Source organism: Diadema setosum, chromosome 11 (assembly GCF_964275005.1).
Source record: "Diadema setosum chromosome 11, eeDiaSeto1, whole genome shotgun sequence".
In the NCBI taxonomy this organism is placed as follows: domain Eukaryota; kingdom Metazoa; phylum Echinodermata; class Echinoidea; order Diadematoida; family Diadematidae; genus Diadema; species Diadema setosum.
Window position 1 is genome coordinate 12,325,502 of NC_092695.1, and position 16,161 is coordinate 12,341,662.

The 16,161-nt window shown below is 38.4% G+C and overlaps 1 protein-coding gene across 1 annotated transcript; it reads left to right on the top strand.

Moving 5' to 3' along the window:
- Positions 1-271: 271 nt before the first annotated feature.
- On the top strand, positions 272-16,161 carry LOC140234705 (uncharacterized). Its single transcript, XM_072314739.1, has 10 exons — positions 272-404; positions 2,853-4,051; positions 4,912-4,958; positions 5,616-5,812; positions 6,560-6,650; positions 7,036-7,367; positions 8,494-8,626; positions 10,040-10,136; positions 11,788-11,895; positions 15,268-16,161. The coding sequence occupies exons 1-10, from the start codon at positions 273-275 to the stop codon at positions 15,518-15,520; spliced, it is 2,589 nt and encodes an 862-aa protein (XP_072170840.1). The 5' UTR covers position 272; the 3' UTR covers positions 15,521-16,161.

Sequence of the window (16,161 nt, forward strand, 5' to 3'; positions counted from 1 at the left end):
AATTGACTTGTGTCTCATAGATATTTAAACCCTCTAATATTTGTTGAATAAAAATATTTTGGATAATTTGATAATATTTTCTAAATAAATTTAGCTAATCTTTTCTTTTGTAAAAATAAATATATTCAAGGTAAACGTATATTGACAGATTTAAACTTGTCTGCTACGAGATGAGTTAGTATCGGATACCGTACCACATATTCAAACGCGGTGCAAAAATCGCCGGAAAGGAGATTAGAGGATATGAGCCTGTATGTCATGTATGTTTTAACATGGGTAAGCAGGATCAACATTCAATCCCTGGACCTGGCGACGAAAACGACTTGGACGCCTTATTCGACCAGGTTGCTGGTAAACTAGGATGGACCTCCGGTCAACAAAGTATTGATGCCCTGTTCGAGCGGGTAAGCGTGATCCGTGATGCTTTCCCTAACGAAAACGTGTTAGGGAGTCAGTGGGTAAAAAGATTGGCTAGGCCTACTGAGTACTGGCCTGGTATCCTTGACCTTAGATTAGGTCCTAACCGTTACAGGGTTTTTTTTAGGCTTCTGCCTCTATTTCTAACTTCGCTGTCAGCTAACCTAACTCTAACTAGATACACAGCCCAATCGCTGTACGTGCTATAGCGTATAACAGCGTCTGGTCGGGCTAACCTAACTAACTCTATAAGTTCCCTAACCCTCAAATCCTCGCCCTCACCCTATTCCCCAACGTTAAACTCTAACCCAAACCCTTAGCCCTGGGGCGCTCCATAGCTCCTTCACACAATTTACTGACTTAGTGACAGACACATGACAATACTGTGGCAGTGTGGGAGCTTCGCGTTCGGGCTGGTCGCAGTAGCTAGAAATCTAACCAAACTCTATAAAACTCAATCATATTACTTTATTTTGTCTCGATCTGATTCGTAGGGCCTTATCACTTTTTTTTTTTTTTCAATTTTAGAGTAGGGGAGTGTGTTTATTCATAGTATTTAACATATGTTTAAATTGATAATCTAATTACTAAATGCGTACCGTATCATTCTTTCATGTTGATCCTATTTAGTATTAATTAACCTAATAATATGACTTCCTAATATGCTCAGATTCTGATAGGTTTACAGTGCACTCCCGTTATAATGAAATACTTGGGACCGGCAGTTTTCTTTCGTCAATGAAATTTCGTTATAACTGAACAAATACATAAAATAACGAAAAAAAGGAAACCACACATCTATATCATACATATTCTGTTTGTTGAATAGTCATCATACACTTGTACACTGCACTGGAAAGCTATGTGAAATTGGATAGTACCTCTTTATTTTAATTTCGTTTGAATATTTAATACATTTAAAAGAGAGCATAAACTTAAGTTGTTTGTATTGTCACACATGTATAGAAAATGACGGTTTATGATTCGGTTTACAGTTCATATTCCTAAGGTTCGTTTCTTACTAAAGTTCGCTACTCTGAAGGCTCCTTATTGATATTCCGAAGTTTCGCCATTCCCGGGATTTCGAAGGTTTGTTCATTTTAAGCTCCGCTCTCCCGAAGATACGTTATTCCGAAAGTTCATAATTTAGATATAAATATATTGTTCGTTTTCTGAAGGTTCATTGATCGGAAAATGAAATAAGGTTTGTTGATATTCCGAAGAAGGTTTGTTAATCAAAAAAATGAGAAAGAATATTTTGAAGGTTTGGTTATCTTAAGACGATTATAAGGTTTTCAATACCTAAGTTTTGTTCGTGGACTCACATTTTTCACTTTGGGATTAACAAAACTTTTTTTTCAATGTTCTGATTAACAAACGTTTAGATTCCTATTTTTCAGACTAACGAACCGTAATATGAACCATATTTTATTGTCAGATTAACGAACCTTATTAATAACGAATCTTTGGAATAACGCCAAAATGTTGGTAAAACCCTATTTCATTTCCCGAACCAACAGACATTTAGGTGTATCAGAATCGGTGTGTTTTGTAATAAAGAACCATCGGAACAATAAAACAAACCTTATTTAATTTCAGATTATTGTATTGTAACGCAAGTTCCCCTCGGAAACTGTGCATGACACATGGAGCAAACACACAGTGATGTGAAGCAGAGACGCTATAAATGTTTGTTCCGCACCACTTGTTGATACGAAAGCAATCCGCATTTCGTTATAATGGAGTACATTTCTTTTGCTTTTCTTTGTCAGTGGCGCTCGAAAAAGACTTTGTTGAACGAAGATTTCACTATAACCGTGTTCGCTATAAGCGAATTTTGTACCATAGACTTTTAATGGCGATAATTTTGGGACTAGTAGAAGTTTTACTTCGTAATAACGAAATTTCGTTATAACCGTGTTCGTTGTAACGGGAGTGCACTGTACTGACTACAGGGACTACTAGTACTAGACCAATACTATAATGATAACTAACAACTGTGAGGTCCAGTACGGTACCGTGAGGATTCTACTCGATTGCTCTCGCTAAAAAAAAAAAAGAACAAACAAAAAACTGCTCTGTACTGTACAAAAAAAAAAAGTCTTTATGATACACATGATATTCTAGTTTGTGCAATAGTGAAAGAGTCTTACTCCTAATGGTGGTCCCACGTAACTTACACAGCCCTGTCGCTGTACACAAGTGCTGCGTGCTGGCGCACGGGGACGCCGTGCGAAGAGGTTCAGTTCTTGCTGCCATGGAGTACCTGTACCTGAATTAGGCCTGCCTACACAGTATGAAAATGATGATGCCCAGTAAGTCAAAGAGTAAAGACTTGTACAACATGCATCATTTTATTTTAGTTTTCATACTGATAGTTTCCAATTTATTTTCAGACCATTGGGTTTTTGTTGTTGTTATTTCATTACATACAGCTGTCACACAGCACAAAGAAGAAAAAGAAGGCAAGAAAGGCAAGTAAAAAACAACATGATGTGCAGCCCTCCGAGGAAGTCAGATCTCTGCTGGAAGCAAACAAAGAAAGCTGCAGCAACTCTTCAGGAAAGCCCAGCAAACAGTCTTCCAGAGCAGACCCCACTTTCAAACTTGCTGATAGTAAACAAGCTCATTATACAGACAGGCTGAATGTGTCTCCTTGTATCGCTGACCACACAACACGTCATCGCACAAACGAGTTTTGGGTTCATGAGCAGGTTTCAAACTGTAAGCTAGAGACAAGACATTGTGACTTCCCAGAGCAAGAGAAGGTGGGCAAAGATTCACGCAAGCAGGATTTAGACTGTGTAGAAAGCGAACTTCATTCCTGTCTAGACCCGAGTACCCTCGTCAGTATTGATGAAGCATCTACAGTCAAGTCCAGCACTGACCCACTGCCAGCAGCTAATGGAACCGCAGTGGATTGCACGACAACAAAACTAACTGAAAGATGTGCTTTAGACTCAAACGCCAGAGAGAGTTTTGATAGTGCTGTGACAGAAGTTTGTGCAAATCTCCACTCCATTCAGGTATGCAATGATCATAGCAATATAAATGATGCCAAAATATCTGAGAGAAGTAGCAGTTGTACTGAGCCCCAAAAGGTGACTCCGAGGTCATGTGATCGCCAGTCTCCCGAGCTGCTACAATGGCTCATGAGCCCCCCTCGCTGCCGCGGGACACATAGCACCGACAAAACTCTGGGCAAACCAATCTCTTATGATGGTGATTGTGGTCAGCAGACAGAAAACAATGAAGACAACAGTGACAGCAATGATGACAAGGTTGAAGATTTGCTTGCCACGCAGGTTTTGAGTTTGACAGAGCGGTTAGCTGAAAAACACAGAAGTCGTAAAAACAAACTTTCAGCATCTCACAAAAGCAGAAGAAGAAGAAGCTGTGCGAACCCCAAATCTGCGGCCGTCTTTCTCAATGAAGACTCAGACGATGGCACGAAAGATGATGACAAAGGCATCCAGACGGAAGGAGAGAGGGCTAAACGGGAAAAGAGAGCCGAAGATGAAGATGAGGAGGAGGAGCTGGAGAAGGGTGGTACCGGTACTATGAAATCTGGTGAAGACTCTGATCCTGAGAAGAGCAGTAAAGAAGCTGATTCAAGATTGCAGAAAGAGATCAGGTAAAACACACACACACACACACACATACACACACACTCACAGGAATTGCCAAGTCACTCAGCTTGTTATTCTTGCCAGTTTAGATTTAATGCCCTCTTATTCTTCGGTCCTTTCAGTAGAACTAACAAGTGAATTTCTGCATTGTGTGTTCAGTTTCACATGAAATTCTTCATTACTGTAAAATTGTTGAGTTTCCAACTTTGTATGATGTATGCTATAATTTATTACGCATGAAGAGATTGCGAGTTGATGACGGGTTTTAGTGTAAAATACTGCCTCAGGAAGTACAATGCTTCTTCATTGATTAGTACATTATGGGAAGATTTTTTTATAGCTGAATGAAAACAAGTCATAGTTTGTCATCAATACTACATATTGCTTTGCTGAATGAAGGAGCATGCACTTGAATTTGACCTTTATTTCACTGGTTTTGGATGAAAATGACATATGTGGTATAACCCTGCCAACCCTATATTCCCAAAGATGTGAATGGCTACTATTATAATGCTCATCCGCAGTGCCAAATTACTTTTTTAATGATTGTGAAGAAAAATTTTAGTCACAAGTGTCAATTCAAACAAATGCCAAGTTGCTCGGCTGAAAAGAAAGAGGTGCCATGTACTGAGTCACATGGTAAAATATGAATAATGAATAGCATTGAAACAACTGTAGAATTATTGCACATATTCATCACTTTTCATTCCACTGTTATTTTTAGATCAACTTGGATCATGTACAGTATTTACTGTTCATTTTGATACGCACAGAATCCTCCACACACAATACTTTATGTTGGCCAGATATTGCACCAATGACTTATTATATTTCCCTTTTTAATGTTCTTCACCTACAATTGTAGTGTTACAAAGAACATGGATTCAAGCAGTGACGATGACTTTGAGTCCTGTAAGTCTTGCTTTTCTTTGTCCTTCATAGCATTAAAAGAAACATTCAAACTTGAAAAATGAATGTTGTTCAAATCATTGATCAAATGTTCAGTGTTCCTCAGAGACATGTGCCTATCATCTTCTACCTATTTAATGTCGGATCTGAAATTACCAGGATATATATGTTATACTCAATATTTACCCAAGAACTAAATGACGAGAAAGACTGCTGTAAGAAATTGGACTGATGTAACAGATTGTGAATTCATAGAATTTCCTTTCCAATATTCAAAGAGTGTCTTTTAAATAGAAAAATGACCTTCAGAGTAAGTGTTGATTTGACAAAATGATTGCAAAATTCTAGATCCAAATGCACAATGTTATTGTGGTAAATTTTTTTAATTGAATTTTTGTAGGATTCTCAAACCTCTTACATTCACTTTGAGTGAAAAAAACCTATGAATATCACATTTTGACCATAAAACATGTACCATATTTTTTTAAGGGATAGAATGTGTTTAAACTGAGAGTGATTCCATACATGTAGGCCCATAATGAATATTGAAACAAGTTCACTGTGAGATACTTCAGCTCTTGTTACATTAACTGTATGTGAGTATGTCATGTTGGTGTACTAAGTACCAAATGTAAACATCTCCCCTTTACTTTATCATAGTTTTGAATGCTATCAAGACCCCTCAGCAACCTGCCAGTGATCAGGCGGCTTCTGATGAAGAAGTCTTTGTCATAGCTGACGATGATGACTTCATTGATGATACACCCCTTACGAGTAACAGTGATGATGAGGATGACGACGTTTTTTACCTGAAAATAAACAATTGTGATAATCCACTAACACGTCAGGAGGAAAAGGTATGTGATATGTTATAACTCTTTTTCTAACATTTTCAATCAATGAACTTTTTGTGGTGCAGATCAAAATATTTCTTTGTGATACTTCTCCTTGTTGGATATCTTTGTTGTATGATTATGTTTGAAGTTGCCCATCCTCACAAATATTTATTCACTCATTTTTTAGAGTATGCAGATGCCAAAAAGCCAACTTCACATGTTCTCACCACTTTGGTGTATGGAGCTTGCAGTCACTGAAAATTTTGAAAAGATTTTATCATTTAAGCAAATTGTTCATCTTTCATTTGATTCATTTGTATGACTACAGTAGATTAATATTTCTCACTTTATGATCATTCCCTTGTACTTTACAAGGTCATTCCTTTCAAACACAGAAAAAAAATATACAATGTAGTTGGAGTGCTGAAGACTGGCAAAATTGCAGAGGAAACCCACAGATAGAAAGCACCGACTTGGAATCTTGTATAAACATATAAAAGTCAAAGCATTAATAATGATCAGGAACTTGTAAGTTGAATTTGAGGATATGGCACAATGGAGCACATTGTGAATTTTTAAAGTTAAATTGTTTTTAGCTTTGTACTGTGGGATGAGTGTTAGTAGAAATATCCTGTAGGCAGTTTTATGCTGTATTTCCCGTGAAGATTGTGTTGTTGCAATCTGTACTACAAGAATATGGCATGTACCTTTGCTGATTCAGATGTCTTGTGTGTGTTTTGTTGTTGTTGTTGTTTTTATTATTATCAGACTGCAATAAGTCCATTTCCTGTCTCTGATGACGACGATGACTTCACTCCTCCAAGATGGACTCCAGCTCCACAGGAAAAGAGACCCAAAGGTAGGCAACACACCACCTGTGTTTTGTGGTTGTTTTTTTGTGGGCCGTTTTGTTCCGTATGAGTCATTTTTATAACGTCTCCAACAGGACAAATATTATATTAATTAATCCTGTAAATTGAATTTTAAAAAAAGCAACAAAAACCCCACATGGGGGGGGGGGGGGGAAGAGATGAGATATATCCTGATACTTTTGATGGACAGATTGTGGTGTTTTCCACATGATGGCATTGTGTGCACATTAGTGCAGACTGTTACTTTTACCAAAATTACCTGTAGATTCAGTCATGTCCTGGACATATCTATGATATGTATGGAACTAAATTAGATTGTAGATACTCTTTCCAGTCACAGTTCTCTTTTCTATGATTCCCTTGTGCCCCTAGCCACCGCTTCTACAGGCCGTTCAACATCAATACCCTCACAAAAGACATCTGCAAAGATTACATCTGCGAAGACGACATCAGCAAAGACCACATCCACCAAACCCAGACGTCCATTACAGGTTAAGACTAGCTCGTCGTCAAATCTTCCACCGTCATTCGCCACCCCTTCCAGAACGAGTGGCGCGGCAACGCCCTCCTTCCTCGCCTCTCTGTCAACCCCAAGCAAAGGAATGCCCACCAGATCCAGATATGTCAGCGACTTCAAGAGGAACAGAGACGAACTCACTCAGAGGTTGTTCAAGCTGTACAACAAAACTGTTTTTGATGACAAGGTTTGTGTAGTCACCAATGTACTAGTCTACTGTTTGGAAGTTATAATATCTGCCCACTGTATATAAGCCGTTATTTTCATGAGGGTTTAATTTCTGTGAATTTTGCAAATCATTGTTGGACTGTAGGTTTAACAACATGCAAAAATGTCGCTATGCGCAAGGGTGATAGTGCACTTATGACAGCCTCAGTGTCAATTTGTGAAAACAACATTTTGCGAAAATGTCTGTGACCTCCTCATTCGCAAAATTAACCCGTTGAGGACGAGTCTCGAGTATACTCGGGCAGGTGTCTATGGGAAATGCGTGTTGTAGCAAAATCAAACCGTCCTCAACGGGTTAACTGTGCTCGAAAATAGTGGCTTATTTAGTACGTGAAATTAGCAATAATGTGGTTTTACAGTCAGTCTTTGATTGATGAAAAAAAATTAGGAAAAATGAATGGATAGTAGGATATTAAAGTTGAAACTATTCTGCAGTCCGATTGAAATCAACTTGGATTTTCTTGGTATGCCAGCAGGGTGATAAGGGTGTTATACAGGTTTGATTAATGCTTTCTTTGTCAGGGACTTCAGACATAGTGTACAAATTTAGCTGTGGGGTTTTCTGTACCAATTGTTACTCAAAGCACATAAAATGTTAGAATTGTAGGGTATTCATTAACAATGCAACAATGCCAGCATTGCGAGAAATCAATAGGTTGAATGCATGATGCAGAATTGCTCAGGTGTGGATAAGCTATTGAGCTGTTCTTGATTAAGCATTAAGCTAAGTCTTAGCTTGCTTTTGATAGTGGATCAAAAGGAGACCTGAATCTGATTAGAAGAGACTACTTTTTGACTCATAAAAACATTTCAAGCTTTTATGCTGAAAAAATGACCACTGAGTTTGATTACTATGTATGAATATCCATGAACAGAAGCATAAATATGGATGAATTTCCATTCATTTATAAGAAACATTTTTATCTCAGCCTATCTCCTGGAATAGAATGATGATATGTGCAGGAAACTTCCAAGATCTATTTTTGGTTGAAGGCAGCTATCATCCATTTAGGGTTAGAGAGGTTCAAAGGTCATCTTTGACATTCATCCCACTGTTGTCACATGTGTACATCATATATTTGCAGCTTCCTGCAGATTTTAGCATCACGTGGAACACAAGGATGCGGAAGACGGCTGGATTCTGTTTCTACAAGAAGAGGCTTGGGAATGAGCGAACTGCCAGAATTGAACTCTCCATAAAAGTCTGTGACTCTGCAGGTAAATGTGTCCTGTATAAAAACTGTAGCTATTCACAAATCAAACTATGATTTGTACTGAGACAAGGCCATCTCTAAAGGATGGTTTCAGCAAGGAGAAACCTTTATTCTTTTTTTTTTTCAAAATTAAATCTCCAATGTTTGTTGTGCACGTCTAGGTATTTGCCTCACCACGTTGAAATACAAGGTATCTAGATGGAATTTTTTTGTGTATAACTCATTCTAAAGTAATAAGAAGCCATGCAAATAAATGAACAAATGGTGGAAAGTGTGTATGCACAATACTGATTGTTGATTAAACATCATGATTTGTAAAAATATAAACACTGGTACAAGAATGCATGTATGCCTTGATTTGAAATAACTCTTATTTTCAAAGTTTCATAACTGGTTTTGCATGTCATGTAAGCACGGTATGAAGGTTTGAGAGTAGGAATTTCCTTCTGGAAGTTATATTGATAAAGGCTAATCCTAGTCTGTAGTTAGCAATTTGATTTTTTTTTTTAATTTGTTATTTGTTTCTTCTTCTTCTTCTTCTTCTTCTTCTTCTTCTTCGCACTAGTACTATTTTTTTTTTTTTTTTTTGTACCATATATTAGTACTACACTTAGCAAGCAACATTGGTGTGGTGATGAAAACCTAAGGTAATCCGATGGAGTGGTCATGTTCACCCAGGGAAGTCAGATAGTGTAGTCATGCACACCCAGGGTCGTCAGATGGTGTTGTCATGCACACCCAGGGTAGTCTGATGGAGTGGTCATGTACACCCAAGGAAGTCAGATGGTGTGGTCATGCACACTCAGGGTAGTCTGATGGACTGTTCATGCACACCCAGTGTAGTCAGATGGTGTTGCTATGCACACCAAGGTTAGTCTGATGGAGTGGCCATGTATACCCAAGGCAGTCAGATGGTGTGGTCATGTACACCTAGGGAAGTCTGATGGAGTGGTCATGTACACCCATGGTAGTCAGATGGTGTGGTCATGTACACCAGGGTAGTCAGATGGTGTGGTCATGTGCACCAAGGGTAGTTTGATGGAGTGGTCATGTGCACCCAGGGTAGTCTGATGATGTGGTCATTTGCACCCAAGGTAGTTTAAGTCTGATGGAGTGTTCATGACCACCCAAAGTGTTTTAATGCACACCCAGGGTAGTCTGATGGTGTGGCCATGTACACCCAAGGTAGCCAGATGGTGTGTTCATGTGCACCTAAGGTAGTCTGATTGTGAGGTCATGTACACCCAGGGTAGTCTGATTGAGTGTTCATGCACACCCAGGGTTGTCTGATGGAGTGGTCATTTACACCCAGGATAGTCTGATGGTGTGGTCATGCACATCCAGAACATTCTGATGGTGTAGTCTGATGGTTTGAATCCCATTTCACTATTCCACTTTCCTAATTTATTTTCTACAGAACGCTTGAGAGACACTCTGATCCATGAGTTGTGTCACGCAGCTGCATGGCTGATCCATGGGGTCAGTGATGGTCATGGCCGCTTCTGGAAATACTGGTGGGTCATCTTTGTATCCTGAAGGTTATAGCACCCTATTATAAATATTATCTTTAGTTCTGTGTTTGTGAGGCTTTTTTTCCCCCACCACATTGATGTCTGTCTGTGTGCCTTTTATAATAACTTCATTTTGGGGATACTGCCTGTGCTTTACAGAAGGGCATCAGGTGACATAATGACAACAACTGTAGGATTGATGAAAATTGTTATTGTAAGTCATTTATATGAATCAAGTCCTGGCTGTTGCGGAGGAAGATGACATGTTGACAAGATGAAAGCATTTGATGAGAGAGCTCCATCAATTAAGTAGCAGACATGAGCACTTCTACTCAATTTAAAGGTCCATTGTATTTGTGACTCTATTATAAAATGCACTTTGATATCATACATGTAATAGTGAAAGCCCACGCATTTTGGTTCAAATGTTGTTTTCATTGTATATTTGCATTAGAAATGAATAGATCTCAATGCTTTAACCAGGATATGATACTGGTCTGTCGTTGGGTGAGACAATCAACTCAGTGTGTGACAGTGTGGCTTGGTAGCAAACTTGCTGAGTGAAAAAGTGTTCATATGTATGCGCCATTCACTGCATCACAAATACTATAGAATATCAATTTTGACAAGCTTGAACATTGCTATTGACAGTGTCATGAAGCACATAGAGTCCAACCATCTTAAATGTGGAACTGGGAGGCATTCCTGACTCATTTAAATTCACATTTCTCAATTCCTAGTATTTAATTGAATGGCACTCATTGATTCTGCATTGATAATACAACTTCATCAGCTTAGCAGGCAGCTACTGGTTACATTACCTTTAAGGTGGAACTACCCAAAGCCTTTATGATGAATACCATAATATCACTTATTTGACTGTCTTGAACCAACATGCTGTGAATCTTTCCTTTTTAAAACAGTTCTTATGAATGTATCATTAACACGATAAGAGTCTTGAAACTCACACCATGTTTAAATTAATGTCCTTGTATTCAAAAGCCCCATACTGTAAAAGTGGAAATTTTCGCGCATTTCGCGCAACCAGAAACTAGCGCGATACTAAAAGCATGTGAATATTTTGCTTGCCATATGTTCCAGTAGTTGACGTCTTGATTCCACGGAATTACAAACACACGAAACTCTTCTAACCCGACTAAGCACGAAAAATTAGACACGCAAAAATATCCACTTTTACAGTATATAATTTCAGTAAAGATACCATATTTATGGAGCAATTGCATTGCCCTTGCTCCAAATGGTCGAATATATGCCAATATGTTTTTGATTCATTTGGACTAAGTTCAATGAAATCACAGGAGAAATGCTGAAGACTGTGTATGTTGACAAGTACTGTACCAATGTGGACATGGACATACAGGACTATTATCCTTTTCCATTCATAAATTAAAAGATCATAATCTAGAAATGTGAAGAAATTGGAAACAAATTTGCTGCTGTAAATCCTTGTTAGTACACAGCATGAGCTGCATTCTTCAGAATACTCAACAGAGCAGCAATATTCTGCTTTTTTTTCTCTCTCTTTTCCTTTATGATCTTCAGATTAAAATAGTCTGCAAATCAATGTTCAGATTTTGAAAGGTATGGCTGCATGGTATAAGATTTGTGTATGCTTGTGTGGTCTTATTTACAGGGCTGCCAAGGCCAATCTGGCTCATCCAGAGATCCCCATTATCAAGCGATGCCACACGTATGAGATCCACACCAAGTACAAGTACAAGTGTGTCCAGTGTGGAAACATGTGAGTCTAATCTGGCACGTTTGTTTGTTTGTTTGTTTGTATTTTATTTTTTTTTTTAAAATCGCCTGGCGCCTGTTTCGTAAAGAGGTTTACAAGTGTTCTAAGTTGGGAGAGGTGCAGTTTGTATGTGAGCATTTTAACCCTAAAAAGACTGGGCTATTTTGGTAGCTTGAAAGACTGGGGGGGGGGGGGGGGCCTAAAGGGCCCCCCCTTAAGATCTCGGCCGTGGATCGCGCGATCGTCGCGAAAATGTGCACAATGGTAGTGTGCGATGTAATCTACAAGATTGTATATTCAAATTTTACAAAATAGTCTTCTTTTATTTTATTTTGATTAATTATGCTAATTTATGCGAGAAATTAGACTCTTTGATCTAAATCAGTAAAGAAAGCTCCAAAAGTGCTCATTTTTGGTCTAATTATTCTTAGTGGCATTCTTAGCAAATGTACTTGAAAAAAAATTCGGTATCAAAATTAATTTCTTATCTTTTTTATTGTTTTATGAATTTCTTATGTATTTCTTTGTTTTTTCGACCTTTTGTTTTTGTTGTTTTTTTTAACAAAATTTGTGGCAGACACTTTTTGAAGCATAATACTCCTAAAACAAATTAATTTTAGCCATTGAGAGTAAAAATAAGCATATTTATATGAGCCATGTGAAAAAACTAAATTTGCATTGACTTTGTACACAAAATCACATTTTTGAGCCATTTTCGGCCTCACGTGCATGTACAAAAAGTTATGTAACTTCAGAACCGTACCCCCGGGCGTCACAAATTTGGTGTCAAAATGTGCGGGAAACTCGAAAGAAAAAAGTCATAGAGCATCGCGGCGAGAGCATTGCGTGTTGCAGAGTAATTGCGCGAAATGTCGAGGGGGGGGGCCTTTTAGGCCCCCCCCCCCCAGTCTTTTTAGGGTTAAATATTCCCTAGTTCTGCCGTGGTAATTGTAACAGTTGAAACTTTCAGACAGTTAGTTCAGACAGACCTCTTGATGAAACAGACCCAAGAGTGATGCTGTGTGGCTCTCTTGGTAATGATATACCAGAATAAATCTGAAGTATGTCTAATGTATAATGTATGTACATATATGCATATTTGTGTGTGTGTGTATAATTAAGTATACATGTCCATATGTACATAAGCAAGTAGATACTGTATACACTGAATTTTTCGTTACAGATAGGTTTTTATTTTCACAAATTTTGTGAGTCAGATGCTATTCATGAATCTAAAAACATATGAAAATATTAACTCTGATCCTGTCATGAATGTGTCATGCACTCATACATTTCTCCCTTCAGTACAGTCCTCCACAATCGCAGATTTAGCTGTTCACAAAATTGTCAGAAATTCCTGATTTGTGGAAAATTATACTCGCTAAATATATCACGTACAACTGTATACTGTATCCATGTAGGCATGTATGTATGCAAGTACATATCGTCGCTGGGGCGACAAGACCTCGTATCTACAAAACGTCAAATGTTCAGGAGAGCCAAAAAACATGGCGGCAAAGCACTGTGGCGAATGGGATAGCCTTTCCTTTGACATGCCGTAGTGGCTTCATTTTGGGGTAAGACAGTTGGGATTCGGACAGGACATCACTTAACCCATTATTTGACCACTAATCAAAAAAAGTCATTTTCACCAAATTTGCAGATACAAGGTCTTGTCACCCCAGCGACGATATGTGTGTTTGCATTCATGAATGGAGGATGAATTCTATCATGATGCATGTTCCAGATTCATGTTCAAATTTTATCTCCATGTAGACTTGAAAACACAAAGTAACATTGAAACAGTCATGGAGAAGAAAAAGTACAAGTGTATGTAATAACCTCACGTGGACACTCTAAATTGATGATCATGATGAAGATGTATATAAACAATTGTGACCAATCTATGTGGAGAGTACTATATACGCCATATATTTCACAAGTCTAAATTTTCGCGAATCAGGAATTTCTATTTCACGAGTGGTTAAATTCGCGATCGCGGAGTCCTGTACTGAAGGGAGAAGTGTAAACGTGTATGTCACATTCACATCGGGATCAGAGTCAATATTTTCATGTGTCTTTAAATTTGTGAATAGCACCTGACTTGCGAAATTCGCGAAAATAAAAACCTCGTGAAATATTCCACGTAAACAGTACGGGTAATTTAATGGAGGGGGAGGGGGGATTCTTTACCATGATCGTCATGTTTACAACTTTCCCTACTTTTGGGTTTCCGTGATGAGCAGCTGGGCAATAACCAGTTAGCTACCAGTATTTCAATAGCTGTTAGTGTTCAGTGGTGAGTATTTTCATAGTAGAGGAGTGTGGTAAGAATGTGCTTACAGAAATGCTGAGACCGAGTAGGTCCATTTTAGGACCAAATTCACGTCCAAGACAGAATAATGGAGTACAGTGCACTCCCGTGACAACGAACACGGTTATAACGAAATTTCGTCATAACAAAATATAACGAAATAAAACTTCTGGTCCCAAAATAATTGCCACTAAAGTCGATGGTATAAAATGTGCTTATAACGAACACGGTTATAGCGAAATTTTCGTTATAACGAAGTCTTTTCTGAGCGCCACTGACAAAGAAAAACAAAAGAAATGTGCTCCGTTATAATGAAATGCGGATCGCTTCTGAAAAAGTGGAATAAGCATTTATAGCCTCTCTGCATGGCGAACGCTTCACATCACTGTTTTCGCTCCGTGTGTCACGTACAGTTTCCGAGAGGAACTTGCGTTATTATATTACAATAATCTGAAATTAAATAAGGTTCGTTTAATTGTTCCAAAGGTTCTCTATTACAAAACACACAGATTCTGATACACCTAAATTCAACAAACAGAACATGACGTTTTATATGCGTGGTTTCCTTTTTTTCGTATATATTGTAGGCCTATTTGTTTGGTTATAACGAAATTTCGTTATCACGAAAGAAAACTGCCGGTCCCGAGCATTGCGTTATAATGGGAGACCACTGTACTGTGAAACCACCCACTGCTAAAAGTTTTACCACCATGGAAAGCTTAAAAGAATATTAGTATATACTGTAAAAGTGGAAATTTTCGTGGTGTTGAGATTTTCACACATTTTGAGCAACCAGAAACTAGGGCGAAAAGAAACGCACACAAATATTTTTGCTTGCCATACGTTCCAGTAGTTGATGTCTTGATTCCGTGGAATTAAAAACACATGAATCTCTTCTTACCCAGCCAAGCGCGAAAAATTAGTTGCATGAAAATATCCACTTTTACAGTAGCTGATATTGTGTCACTAGCTGACACTATGACTTCTAGTACTTGTGATGTCCTTTGTACAAAACAGGCCCCATCTATGCATATATCTGTCTTATCTTTCTCTCTCTATAGCATCGGCCGCCACTCCAAGTCAGTGGATACCTCTCGATTCTGCTGTGCCTACTGCAGTGGTAGGTTGGAGCTCCAGCCAACGCTCAACAAGGACGGCACCCCTGCCAAGGCCCGGGGCCCAAACCCCTTCGCCATGTTTGTCAAGCAGAACTATGCATCAGTCAAGAAGACTCACTCAGCGACAAATCATGCGGATGTCATGCGCCTCCTCAGTCAGGAGTTTGCTGACAAGGCAAAAATTGCCAAGTCTTGAGGTGCTACTTAGTTCTGTTGCCTCCTCTTGTAGTAAACTCACAATCAAAACACTGCGTTTAATATGCAGATAGCATTTTCTTATGTCTGTTTTTTACAGTTCGGACTAGGGTTTAATCATGCTCAGTGATTGTTTGATGTGCTCATGTCTTGTCAGAATGGAAAGTCATCGATTTGTATCATTAGATTGCTATCGCAGTCTGGAATTACCCTTTCCTGTCACTTTTATAGAATAGTAAAAGTAATAATTAATCTCACCATGAGACACACCTGTCATGTCACACCTCATTATGATAATTGCAACTTTGAGAATCGAAAATTTCCCATTAAAAAAGAATAAAATCATGCGCTGTTTACAAATCTCTCTATCACCACTTCTGTAGGGATGTGGACACCCTAGTTTGTGCACTGTAGGGGAATGTTTGATCCCAGTGACTAAGGTGATAACATTTTGTAAAGGGTTAGGAGCACAACATGGTCCAAAAGTGCTTTCTTAACAATAATCATTATTGTGTTATTCTATATACAATTGTGTGCCATCCTTAGTGTACAGATTACAAGTGTAGTTTATTTTTGCATGTCCTCTTGTATTATGTTTGTAAAGTCATTTGCACTGACTTTCAGAAATTTTGTTTTTATATA